This window comes from Xyrauchen texanus, chromosome 33 (genome assembly GCF_025860055.1).
Source record: "Xyrauchen texanus isolate HMW12.3.18 chromosome 33, RBS_HiC_50CHRs, whole genome shotgun sequence".
Taxonomy (NCBI): domain Eukaryota; kingdom Metazoa; phylum Chordata; class Actinopteri; order Cypriniformes; family Catostomidae; genus Xyrauchen; species Xyrauchen texanus.
Window position 1 is genome coordinate 5,276,618 of NC_068308.1, and position 14,670 is coordinate 5,291,287.

At 37.0% G+C, this 14,670-nt stretch overlaps 1 protein-coding gene across 1 annotated transcript in view; it reads left to right on the forward strand.

Moving 5' to 3' along the window:
* The window catches only part of heatr1 (HEAT repeat containing 1), a 151,485-nt gene that overhangs the window by 60,273 nt on the left and 76,542 nt on the right, over positions 1–14,670 (forward strand). Inside the window, exons 30-31 of the mRNA XM_052103324.1 lie at positions 9,668–9,898; positions 10,027–10,156. Coding sequence (XP_051959284.1) covers positions 9,668–9,898; positions 10,027–10,156 — 361 coding nt within the window. The remainder of the gene's footprint in view (positions 1–9,667; positions 9,899–10,026; positions 10,157–14,670) is intronic.

The following is a 14,670-nucleotide window of genomic DNA, read 5'->3' on the forward strand; positions in this document are numbered from 1 at the left end:
TTTAGATACACTCTACAATTTGGAATAGCCTTTCTGTGGACCCCCACTCTACTTTGGGCCCTCCTCAAGCCCGGGCATGGGACAAAAGGTCCTGTTGTGCCCTGCTTGTGACACTCTTGACTCATGAAAACACATTGAAAACCAGCATTATTTAGTTATTTATTTAGATTTGTATATATTTACGTATATAAACAATAGAAGATCCCCATACGCCCACTACTTTGGTTGTCTCTCACCCCCCAATGTCCTTATCCGTGCCCAGTTATTAAGAGACTTATTTGACTGTAAAATAAGAGAAAAAAATATAAATCCTAAACAAAGTACTATTGATTCTAACTTGGAAATATATAATAACTATTAAAAAATAAATTGTATTTCTTATACATTTGACCTCATTCATAAAACTCAAGTAGAATTATATTTTTATGTAAATTGTTCTTGAAGTTGTTCTGATTTAAAAAAAAAAATAAGTTTTCAGCTTTTCAAAATGTTAGTTTGTATGAACAATTTAAAGCTGCTCCTGACTCCATGTAAATCATGCGTAAGAAGGCTTTGTGTTTTTACAGACAAACTACCATGACATAATTTTGACAGAAGTTAAATTAAATAAGTAATGCAATCAATTAACTAAGAATGTAATGAATTTTTAATTAATTTTAAAAAATAATATATAAAAAAAAGCAGTTTGACGTTTTCTTTTTAAACTATATACTTAAAGATTCTTTGATGCTTGCATTTACTGTAATTCTTCAAAGTTTATTCACAACACTGCTGCTTAAATTGTATATATGTTTCCAGCAGAATTGCTTGGCATGGGGTGAAATTATTGTGGAAAGATGTAGTTTTTGTTAGATTTTCTCTAAAAATAAATTGTGACTGGTTGGACAGTTTATTAATTTGATATGAACTCCATAATTTAGGTTTCATAACTCAGTATAGGCATCGATAAATCACATTCATTGCTAATGTATGGTCAATGCAAGTGCTGTTAACCTATGAGTAAATACAATACAATGAAAAAGCCAGCACACTGTCATAGCTTGCAAATCTTTATTAGCTTACAGCATTTTTTTTTCAAAGATAGTCTTCAGGCATTCTATTAGTTTATCTGAAGATTCTTCTAGTTTTAAGTATGTTGCTGTTACCATCATGATTTGCCCGACAAGTTTCATCAATTATGCTTGCGACGTGCTTGACTAAACCCGATAGGCTAATGTTATTGGTGGTGGACATCTTCCTTCTGGCATGAATGAACTGACATTTTCTTCCACTTAAGCTTCTTGTCATTGGCCTCTTGGACTGTTTGGTTCACAAAAGAACCTCTGGCAGCCAAAACATGCAATGACAGTAAGTTCCTTACTTTTTCTGTGACCACACTTGCAAATAAAACATTTGTGATTACTGTTCTGCATATCCCTGCTCTGATTTCCAAGCATGTCTGATGCCTTCCTTTCTATGACATTTTCATGGGCGTGAATCATGATAATTGTGAATGAACGTGCGCATGTCCCCTATTTACAAATGTTTGGAATTCACTTACACACGTTTTACTAACAAATCTGGGGGGAACAAAGTGTTTGTGAATCCGGAGGAAAGATTTGTGAAGGATAATTTAATGTGCAATTTACTCATTTATTTATTAAAGTTTCATGAATTAGATGGGCATAATTGATGCTTTTTCGTTGTGTATCAGCACACCTAAGAACAGTGGTCACCACAGTCAGCTTCGTATTAGCATTCAAAATTAAGAGTACAAAATTGTTGCAAAGAAATGTTTTTGGTACATCAAAGTCATTTGAATTGAAGCTGTATTACACAGTCAAGTATATCTTGCATTATAGTAAGAAACTGAAAGGTCAAACGAAGTAAAATTTTTAAACTCATCCTTTAGTGATCTGGACTACAATTCCAAAGATTTTGAGTTCAACTGCGCCACACAATCGAACAAGTCTGACTGATGACAGATATTCCAAGTTAAGAATATATAAAGTTGCTGAGAAAATATTGTTTCAGCTAAAAAGTTTTAAAATGAAGAAGAATTTATGCAGTGAAGTACAGCCTACATTGTTGTAAGCACAACATTAAGACTCAGAGGTCAACAGAAGTACAAATTGAATTTTTTTTTTTGCTGGAATCAAACCCTTTGCTTTAACCACTGGACCCTAACCCTAAGCAATGCCAAAGAGACATTCCGAGCTGAGAGTACAAACATTAATGAAATGTTGTTAGAGCCAAGTGAATTTGAATTCTGGCAGGAATTATGCAATGTTGTCCAGCCTATGTAGTACCAACAGAAAGACATTAAGATCAAGAAGAGTTTTAAAAAACGTTCTTTGCTGGACTCAATCTCACAACCTTTTGAACTGTAGTCTGATGCTTTAACCACTTTGCCACTAAGTTGACAACTCAACCATTGCAAAGAGACATCCTAATTTTAGAATCAGCACACAAGTGTGGGTTATCATTTGAACTATAGGTCTCCATACTGCTCAGGTATCCTCAATAAGGCATACCAATTTGTTTTTTAATTCGACAATGCATTCAAAATATATCACTTTTAATTAAATTAACAATGGTTTAAGATGCATATGGGAAAATGTGGGTATTGCTGAAATCCTCATAGCCCAGGAAATCATAGACAGCAAGGTTATGCTATTTGTACATGCAGTTCAAAAGTTACAGAGGAAAAATAGCCATTTCCAGAATTTCTTGACCCATAGGTGACGCAGTCTCCAGACTTTGCATGTGCCTTCAGATCACGATGCCGATGAAGCATACCATGTTTTGTTTAGAGAAGACAAAGCATTGCAGAGATCCAGCCTCAAATCCATTTGCACATCCACCTTGTTAACTTCACAATACCGGAATACTGCGATAAAAATTTAAAACGGTACGATATCATCTTGTTGCTAATTTTGGTACCAAGAGTGCAATTTACAATTTTACAATGAATCAAATTAAATAAAATCTTGATATGGCCAAGCATAATCATTAGACAGCAGATGGATATCATTTAATTAAATAATATTCAGTCTACACACAATGCACGCTTTAGAATGAACGAGAGGTGCAGATGTTGCTCTGTTCTCTGTCATACTACAGAGAGAGAGAGGGAGAGAGAGAGAGAGAGAGAGAGAGAGGGAGAGGGAGGGAGGGAGAGAGAGGGAGGGAGAGAGAGAGAGAGGAGAGAGAGAGAGAGAGAGAGAGAGAGAGAGAGAGAGAGAGAGAGAGAGAGAGAGAGAGATCGCACGTGAGGCACATGATGGGGTGTTTAGTGCTTGAGCGGCTGTTAAAACTAACACAAACTCTTGAGGTGCTGCTCTGAGATCTTAGCTTGCGTGTATCGGCAGTTCATTTAGAATGCAGACCTTATTAAAAAATTACCAGGTAGAACTCAAAGGTCGATCAAAATAAAAGTTCCACCAAAATTAAAGCTGTGTTTAACTGGATGCGTGGAATTGAAGACATTACCACGGAAAATATTTATATTGTATAAAAAATTTAATATTCAGTGTTATAGCAATAATATAATTGATAATATTTTTTAATAATGAATGGTTAATACATTAATATTTATAATAATAATTAACATTATTACAATTATTGCATGTAAGCAATATCAGAAAAACAAGTGCACTCAAAATTAGAAACCTGTGATTTAAGCTGTAGCAGCCTTGTGCCCAATGTAAGCAGATTTTTAGCATTAATGTTTTCATTTATACTGTGAAACTCTGTTGTGCAGCATTTTATTTGACCAAAACATTTATATTTTTTTGTTAAATTAATTATCAAATTTTTATTTGATTAATTAGCCACTGTTCTGATGATTTAATTAAAACTTAAAACATGGAATCCAGAAATATTAAAATGGAAAATGCCGAATTTGCAAATGCAAGATATTATGCTGTTCTTTTACTCAAGTCCTTTTCTGTGTAATTTCATCACATCGATTTAGTATCGATACCGAGGTACCAGGGCAACCATACTTCACAATGGTGTAACTTTTAAACAAAGGCAAAACTGTCATTTCTGTGCATCCATTTAATATAATCATTGGGAGGAGAGTGATCAGACAAAAAATTATGTCTCTATGACAAATGGTTTAAAATATATGTGCAAAATAAAAGTGCATTTTTGAACTGGTGGTGGTGGTGCAGAGTTTGTCGTAGAGGTCCCAAATTTGCCATGGGTACCATTTCATGCCTTATCAGTGTGCCAAATGTAATAATTTTCCTAAGACAGTTCAATATGCTTCCATAGACACCAATGGATACAATAGGTGCTACAGCACCTTTGGTGCTTAGCCCCCAACTAGCTTGATTTCTACTGAAAACTTTTACTGGAATAACTGTTAATTTTGCTGCTGCATTATCCAGTCACAAGTTATCAATAATGTATTTCTAGATAGGCTACAAGTTTTTATAATTTATTTAAAAATATATATTTAATTAAAATGTGTAGTTCTAGGTTTGTGTTTCTCTACACATAAAAGAGTACTCCAAATCAGTTCCACACAGTGAGGTATAGATATTCTAAACCAAGTAAAGAAAAATATATCTGCAAGCAGCGATGATGGGCAACATGGGGCCATTTTCACCCGTTGGCTTTTGGAAAACAATGCATGGAGACATGCATTTTGTCGAGTGGCAAATGTAATGTGTAATTATGGCAAGTGTGAACCCTTGAACAGTCCAAAAAATAATATTGTTTTTTGATTGTAGCTATGAAAATATCATGTAGGATATCAAGAATCCACTTACCTTATTAAATTTGACACTAGTCTGTGCAAAGTTGATGTGAAGCAAGTGAAAATAAGAGGGGTTGTTTTTTCAAAGTCTATTCGAAGTGTCACATCTATTGTTGCCAGCTGAAGGCCCCATGACCGTGTCCCACCATATTCACATTTATGTCATTTGAGTGATTAAACATGTCTGATACACCCGAATAAATCACAACATGATGTAATTTGATCAGTTGCCATGACAACACTATTTAAGGTATCAAGAATCCCTTCATAATTTTACATCAGCAGTGTCTTGACATTACTCTAAAAACTTTTATAGGGTTTCAGATAAAAATAACAGGACTTTCTATTCTAAACAATTTTGAAGCAATTTGGGTAAATCAGGGTTTTCGTGGATACTTAAGTCTTGGTCTTAAATTAACTTTATAAAACTTATGGCCATAAAAAGTCCTAAATTTTGTTTGCTGATATTACATTTTGGCGGTTGAATAGAGGAGCTTAAAACAGCAGAAACTGAGCAAGTCAAAATCATCTCTCACTCGTGTATCTGTCATTTAGCAGCTGACGCTTGAGTTTAGTGTGAGCGCACGCAGGGAAGCGCATTTTTACTGAACTTACGATGTCACGCATGTAACAACCTTCATAAACCCTTTAATCCAAAATGCAAATACCATTATTTTGCTTTTCTAACACTGTCTCTCCTGCTTATAATCAACAAAGTGGTCAACGTTACAATTTACAATCGCGCAAGGTTGGAGCGTTTTTTTTTTTTTTTATCCCTTTCAAATCGTTGCACTTCCTTATTTTACACTACCTTTGAGAATAATTGTAGAGCTAACAGAACTACTCAGCTGCAGAGTTACACCTGTTATATCTCTCATCTCCATCTCTCTAGATCTAGGGCTGCCAATACTTCATGCTGTTGAAAACCTGTATGACTTATTTCAGTGTATATCAAAAGGAGATATTAGAGAGTTTCAGTCTCCATTCACTTACATTGAGATGCAGTGATTGAGACTAATCGTTTTACTTAACATCTCCTTTTTTGTTCCATGGCAGAGAAAAATTAATTCAGACTTAAGTGTGAGCAGTGATGACAGAAATAAAAATTTTAAATGAACTGCCCTTTAACTACCAGTTAGAGTATTTTTTAAAGGTATCTGTCTAGAAAACAAATATAAATCTTTTTCAGCACATACTAGACCTTATTCACAGCAGCAGTAGCTTGGATTTTGAATGACAATAATGAAAAGGCTGTGCAGGATAGACATACAGTCTCTTCGATGAGATGTACTGAATTTTAAAGTATTTTTGGATTGTTCCTTGTACAAAACATTTAAAAAATATATTTTCAAGGGGACACTGTAGACAAAAAACTCCAGACACCATGAGTTTTTCACAGATTTACACCATGCATACCATTGAAGAGATGGTAAGTCTATCCCTCACAGCCTCGTTTCCATTACCATTAAAAATCAAACATGGCGCTACTGTGAATAAGGTCTATAGACCAATCCTCTTATTTACAAAAATGTCCGTTCATGCACAGTAAGTGGTTGCAGAAAGCTGTAATGATATGAGTTAATAACAAACATGTAATCATGTTCGCTATAAATTTATGCTGCAAAGTTGTGAGTTAAAATGATCTCCTCAGTCCAGTCAGCTCTGTTGATGATATTGAAGCCACAGCAATCAATTGGAGCCCTCAGAATAATTTTTCAACAATGTAATCCAATAAAAGTAAATTTTTTGCACATGCCACCAATTCAGTGTTTGTCATAAGCGATGACGTTGCCAAACCATTGGCCTAATGTGTCATGTCGTGCTAGAAAGCAAGTGACTAAAGAGAAGGGTCACAATATAGGCTACATACTTTAGGCTGCATGCATGCTTAATGATTTCATTTTTTAGTTTTAATGTTGTATTAACTTATTAAAGGGGACCTATTATGCAAAATTTGGGGATTATGCCTCATTGAGGATACCAAAGTTTGTACATAAATGTGAGTCGGCTTTCTTCTATTTCTATTAACCAAAACAGTATGTCAAAATGGGCAATTGTTGCCCAGCCCTGGTGGCCACGTACTGTGCGTGCGTGCGTGCGTGTGCTCAAAATTCCATAAAATACCAAGTGCTTCGGGGCCTGGGTAGCTCAGCGAATGAAGACGCTGACTACCACCCCTGGAGTCCCGAGTTTGAATCCAGGACGTGCTGAGAGACTCCAGCCAGATGTCCTAAGCAACCAAATTGGCCTGGTTGCTAAGGAGGGTAGAGTCACAAGGGGTATCCTCCTCGTGGTCGCTATACTATGGTTCGCTCTCGTGGGGCACGTGGTGAATAGCCACATGTGCTATGTCTCCACGATATCGCACTCAACCATGTGATAAGATGTGCAGATTGACGTCTCAGATGCGGAGGAAACTGAGATTTGTCCCGTCACCCGGATTGAGTCGAATCACTACGCCACCATGAATTGGAATTGGGCATTCCAAATTGGAGAGAAAAAGGGGAGGAAATCAAAAAAGGAAAAAAGAATGCCAAGTGCCTCAATAACACCCAAATATAGGAAGAAAGGAATACAAATTAATGTGTTTTCATGGCAACCGTATTTAAGATATCTAATATTCCTTTACAACTTTACATCAGCATTTTTTTGACATTCTAAAGAATTTTGAAGCAATTCAAGTAAACACAAGAGGGCTATTTCAAAGTCTATTAAAAGTGCCAGACTTCCTGCTGCCAGTTTGTGGCACTATGACCGTGATCCATAATAGTTGCATCAATGTGATTAGCCCTCATTACCAAACATACAGGTGAATTTTTATCAAAATCACACAATGCACACAAGATATAAGGCACTTCCTGTTTCACATTTTTCGCCTTAAATTTATGCTTTATGCTTCGCCACACAATTCAAAATATAAAAAAAATCAGTTTGCAATTTAGCAGCTAAAATGTCTTGCAGCTAATGTCACATAATTTGATGCCAGTCTCATGAATCCTCTAGGAGGAGTATTTAAAGGTTCAGATCCTGTGATATTCAAAAAATCCAAAATGTCTGACTTAATAATCCTGAGAACAACAAAAAGGCCTCCGCACATTCAGTGCTTTGGCTCTAATTTTTAAAGAACAATAGGGCCTCCGCACTTTCAGTGCTTGGGCCCTAATAATTGCACTGGTAATGGATATCAACACGGAGTTCAAGTGTCGGACCGGGAGAGAAAAAATGTTATCCCTAAAACCTACATACAGGTGAAACTCGAAAAATTAGAATATCGTGCAAAAGTTCATTAATTTCAGTAATTCAACTTAAAAGGTGAAACTAATATATTATATAGACTCATTACAAGCAAAGTAAGATATTTGAAGCCTTTATTTGATATAATTTTTATGATTATGGCTTACAGCTTATGAAAACCCCAAATTCAGAATCTCAGAAAATTAGAATATTGTGAAAAGGTTCAGTATTATAGGCTCAAAGTGTCACACTCTAATCAGCTAAACGCCTGCAAAGGGTTCCTGAGCCTGGTTCAGTTGAATTCACAATCATGGGGAAGACTGCTGACCTGACAGTTGTGCAGAAAACCATCAGTGACACCCTCCACAAGGAGGGAAAGCCTCAAAAGGTAATTGCAAAAGAAGTTGGATGTTCTCAAAGTGCTGTATCAAAGCACATTAATAGAAAGTTAAGTGGAAGGGAAAAGTGTGGAAGAAAAAGGTGCACAAGCAGCAGGGATGACCGTAGCCTGGAGAGGATTGTCAGGAAAAGGCCATTCAAATGTGTGGGGGAGCTTCACAAGGAGTGGACTGAGGCTGGAGTTACTGCATCAAGAGCCACCACACACAGATGGGTCCTGGACATGGGCTTCAAATGTCAAACGTCTTACCTGGGCTAAAGAAAAAAAAGAACTGGTCTGTTGCTCAGTGGTCCAAAGTCCTCTTTTCTGATGAGAGCAAATTTTGCATCTCATTTGGAAACCAAGGTCCCAGAGTCTGGAGGAAGAATGGAGAGGCACACAATCCAAGATGCTTGAAGTCCAGTGTGAAGTTTCCACAGTCTGTGTTGGTTTGGGGAGCCATGTCATCGGGCTGGTGTTGGTCCACTGTGCTTTATTAAGACCAGAGTCAACGCAGCCGTCTACCGGGACATTTTAGAGCACTTCATGCTTCCTTCAGCAGACAAGCTTTATGGAGATGCTGACTTCATTTTCCAGCAGGACTTGGCACCTGCCCACACTGCCAAAAGTACCAAAACCTGGTTCAATGACCATGGTATTACTGTGCTTGATTGGCCAGCAAACTCGCCTGACCTGAACCCCATAGAGAATCTATGGGGCATTGCCAAGAGAAAGATGAGAGACATGAGACCAAACAATGCAGAAGAGCTGAAGGCCGCTATTGAAGCATCTTGGTCTTCCATAACACCTCAGCAGTGCCACAGGCTGATAGCATCCATGCCACGCCGCATTGAGGCAGTAATTAATGCAAAGGGGCCCAAACCAAGTACTGAGTACATATGCATGATTATACTTTTCAGAGGGCCGACATTTCTGTATTTAAAATCCTTTTTTTTTTATTGATTTCATGTAATATTCTAATTTTCTGAGATTCTGAATTTGGGGTTTTCATAAGCTGTAAGCCATAATCATCAAAATTATATCAAATAAAGGCTTGAAATATCTTACTTTGCTTGTAATGAGTCTATATAATATATTAGTTTCACCTTTTAAGTTGAATTACTGAAATTAATGAACTTTTGCACAATATTCTAATTTTTCGAGTTTCACCTGTATATCTGTGTAAAAATAAAATAATGCTGCTTCTATTTAAGGTTATTTATTTTTTTTATCTATAGTTTTGCTCCAAATCAAAAGCAAAAATTACTTATTTTCAATCCAGAACATTCTCAATTCTCTCTCCTCAGGCGCATAAGGGTGGCTGTGTCCAGTCAGAGGGTTATATGGAGACTGTGGTGACTCATATCATACATGTGTTTGTTGATGCCCTGCCTCATGTCCCTGAGCACAGGCGCTTGCCCATTCTCAGTCAGCTGCTTGGCACGCTGGACCCTTCCCACTTCCTCTGGGTCCTAATGCTTCTCCTGTTCAAACAGCATGTCACACAAACTTCTGTCAATGCAACTGGAGCTGAGAAGGTACAGAAATGTTTAATGCATGTTTTCATATGCTATGCTGTTGTATTTATATTTTAGTTCAAGTTAAACATTGTAAACCTATTTCTGTTTAGGGCTTAAGAGACATTTTTGTGATATGTTGTGTTCAGGAGTCTGTTGTGGAGAGGGATCAGGACTTCTGGATCTCAGTTTGTTGTGAGTTTGAGGTGAAGGAACAGCTCACTTCTCTCATCAAGATCATACAGTATCTCATGACTGTACCACAGGACAGTGAAGAAGGTAATATGGCATGTTCAGTTGTCTAGAATGCAAGTAGCTGTAATTAGAGGTCAATTGATAGTGGGTTTTGCCGATATGATAACTAAGGTGGGAAAACAGGCCGATAGCTTTTAACGTATAACATTTCACTGAAATATTTGTAATATTAATGAAAATATTACAAGTCAAATGTGTTTGTTGTTCAGTAGTAACATAAAACACTGCCTTAGAAAGCCAAGCCGGGGTCAAAAGGAACAGTCAGTATATATTTTGGCCACCAGGTGCATTTAGTACTGCAGTGCATCTCCTCCTCCTCACTGCACCAGATTTGCCAGTCCTTGCTGTGAGATGTTACCCCACTCTTCCACTAAGACACTTGCAAGTAGGTCTGGGTATCGAGTTCGATACATTTTTGGCACCGACCGAATTGCCTCTAAACAATCGAGTATCGAAAAATGTCTTGTCGTTCTGTACCAAATTTCGATACCTTAGGGGTTAATCTCGTCAAAGTCAGTGATAAGCATGTAGCATGCTAGATGTGCCCAAATCTAAAAGTGCTGGTGATTGGCTGCGTTTAGGCATCAAGGAAAAACACTAGTATCAGAAAATGGTTTGAGTTCCATGTCTGAGAATGTTATCAGTAACATTGCTAACACTGTTCTACATTACAGAGAAATACTAAACCGTAAGAATGAGCCTTTAAAATATAATTATTACAAGCGCACGCACGAAGCCAGCCTAGCGACACTGGCAAAAGTGGTAATCATCCTGAATGTGTCTGAAAAAACGGCATGAGACTGTCTGAACATTTTGTTAATTTATAGAGAGACATGCACATTCGGGTTGAGCAAACAGACGATGATCTCGGGATCATGGTCAGAGTGATAACCAATAGCAAATGCCTTTGACCATGATGATATTTGGCTCGTTTTCCCATTAATCTATAAAATTATTATTATTATAAAATTAATATAACAAATAATTTGCCCGTAGACACACAGACACGCGTTTGAAGAAACACTCATTATACTTATATTAAGTACAGATGACAGAAAAGCCGTATATGGGCATATATGACGTGCTGCTACAGAGGTGTGCAGTCTCGTGGATTATGCGCATCTAAGGATCTCACGCTTTGTTTCTGCCTTCCGAGTGACGCAAATGACCTCAGACATCTCAGGTGTTTTGAGTTCAGTTCACTTAATGTCTGTAGAGCAGTTTATTGTAAACGTAACTCTGCATCCTGTAAAATAATACAAACAATATAAAATACAAAATTTATAAAATAATTTGAAAACACGTTCACCTCGAATAATGATTTATATTTCAGTGATTATTATCATCATAATAATTATTGTTTTTATTATTTATAATTGTTTTTGTCTTCATTTGTATTAATAATTTTCCACCTGCATGTTTGTATTCTTGCCTGACTGTAAATGGAAAGGTTGTTACGTGTGTGTGTGTGTGTGTATATGTATGTATATATGTATGTGTGTGTGTGTATGTGTATATATGTGTGTGGTTTGTGCTCTGACATGCACTGTTAACTGTGGGACTATATATAGACAGGTGTGTGCCTTTCCAAATCATGTCCAATCAAGTTGTAGAAACATCTCAAGGGTGATCAGTGGAAACGGGATGCACCTGAGCTCAATTTTGAGTGTCATGGCAAAGGCTGTGAATACTTATGTACATAAGTTTTTTATTTTTAGTACATTTGCAAAGATTTCAAACAAACTTCTTTCACGTTGTCATTATGGGTTATTGTTTGTAGAATTTTGAGGAAAATAATGAATTTAATCTATTTTGGAATAAGGCTGTAACATAACAAAATGTGGAAAAAGTGAAGCGCTGTGAATATTTTCCGGATGCACTGTACATTGACTTTTCTCTGTCGGTGTTTTAAATCTGTTTTTGAAGAGTCAGTAACTGTGTAGCCTAGTCACATGACACAGCAAACTCCACACTGAATCAGTGATTGCTTTTTATTTAACCTTTAGAGAGCACAATTATATTGCAGAACCAAGGAGTTCAGACTTTTGGACCCTTCAGCTAGGGAGCAATTAATACCCAAAAATCTATCAGAGACTATCAGTGTCAACCTCAAGCTTTAATAAAAGCTCTTTAAACAATACATGGCATAGGATAGGATATGGCAATAAATTGAATATTTAGAATATATTTGCAATGATTTTGTCTCAAGCCTACAGAGCCCCTTAGAGCAGGGGTGGGGAACGTCTTTATGTATATTCATTTCAACCCACAATCAGAAATTTCAAGCAATGGTATGGACCATGAATAATTTAGTAAATACTCAAATGGCACTTAATGGAAAAAAGGTTCCCCACCCCTGCCTTAGAGGAATTTGTGTTCTAAAATAGTTTTGCATTCTCACAAATCTTTTTTGTGTTTCCTCACAAACATTTTGCATTCCCTCACAATAGGCATGTTTGCTTTTTATTAAATAGGGGTGTAATGATTTATCGTAGCACGATACATTACCTTTCCAAAAAGGTGACTGTGCATCGATATTGGCAGTTGTTTTTTTGTGTTGTTTTTTTTTTAACGTCTGTTCTATCCAATTCACGCAACGTCCTAAGCCTACGTAGCGGGACCATTCAAATGGAAATTGCTTGTTGTGGTTTGGTAATACCAATACCAAACCACTGTTTTTAATGCAAATATTTCTGCAACCTTCAAGGATACCGAAGTCCTAGGCATCAAAGTCTTCAGGTTTAAACCATTTTAGATTGTTTTCCCCTCGCAATGCAATTGAATACAGGGAGCACCAGGAGCAACAGATAGACTTTTCAGTGTGTGGGATCCAAAGTTAATTTGAAGCACAAGAGTGATCTGTTTTGCATGAGAGGTCTTCCCAACCACTGTGACGCGGCACACTAGTGTGCTGTGAAAGATTGTCAGGTGGGCTGTGGAAAATTATCAAATTCCACAAAATAAATAGATGCATGAAAAAAAAGTTATAATAATTTCAGGGACTAAACTTTTTCGTTTTTTATTTTTAATAAATTTGAAAAGATTTCAAACAAACTTCTTTCATGTTGTCATTATGGGGTAATGTTTGAAGAATTTTGAGGAAAATAATGCATTTAATCCATTTTGAAATAAGGCTGTAACAATGTGGAAACAGTGAAGCGCTATGAATACTTTTCGGATGCACTGTATCTCAGAATCAAGATAATTTTTTTGCCTAGTCATCAGCTTGGGGAATTCTAATGGTTCCACAAATTTCTAATGCCTTCATCGGTAGATTTGGAACTATAGAGATCAAGATAGAATTCTTTAAGAGCATTATTAATATCAATGGCTGAGGTAAATATTTCACCACCAACAGATTTCACTGCAGATATCTAGCCAAAAGCTTCCCTGCTTTGTCCCCCGACTCAAAATATGACCGTCTTGCCCTGAATAGCCAAAACTCCACCTTCTGCGACAAAATAGTATTATATATGCATTTCAATCGGGTCAGTTCTCTGAGGCCATCAGACGACATTCTGCGCATCAGCTCTGCCTCTGCACTTTTAATATTCCCTTCCAACTCCACAAGTTCTTGTGCTTTGGATTTTTTGATGAATGATGCATACTGTATGATCTGACCCATAAGCCAAGCCACACCCACAGAGGATACTGAGGACCTGTTGGTCTCCATATAAACATTGATTTCAGCCTTTAGCATTTGTTGGAAATCAGGATTTTGCAAAAGTGATACATTAAAGTGCCAACTACAGGTGAAACTCGGAAAAATTAGAATATCGTGCAAAAGTTCATTAATTTCAGTAATTCAACTTAAAAGGTGAAACTAATATATTATATAGACTCATTACAAGCAAAGTAAGATATTTCAAGCCTTTATTTGATATAATTTTGATGATTATGGCTTACAGCTTATGAAAACCCCAAATTCAGAATCTCAGAAAATTAGAATATTGTGAAAAGGTTCAGTATTGTAGGCTCAAAGTGTCACACTCTAATCAGCTAAACACCTGCAAAGGGTTCCTGAGCCTTTAAATGGTCTCTCAGTCTGGTTCAGTTGAATTCACAATCATGGGGAAGACTGCTGACCTGACAGTTGTGCAGAAAACCATCATTGACACCCTCCACAAGGAGGGAAAGCCTCAAAAGGTAATTGCAAAAGAAGTTGGATGTTCTCAAAGTGCTGTATCAAAGCACATTAATAGAAAGTTAAGTGGAAGGGAAAAGTGTGGAAGAAAAAGGTGCACAAGCAGCAGGGATGACCGTAGCCTGGAGAGGATTGTCATTAAAAGGCCATTCAAATGTGTGGGGAGCTTCACAAGGAGTGGACTGAGGCTGGAGTTACTGCATCAAGAGCCACCACACACAGAGCGGGTCCTGGACATGGGCTTCAAATGTCAAGCGTCTTACCTGGGCTAAAGAAAAAAGAACTGGTCTGTTGCTCAGTGGTCCAAAGTCCTCTTTTCTGATGAGAGCAAATTTTGCATCTCATTTGGAAACCAAGGTCCCAGAGTCTGGAGGAAGAATGGAGAGGCACACAA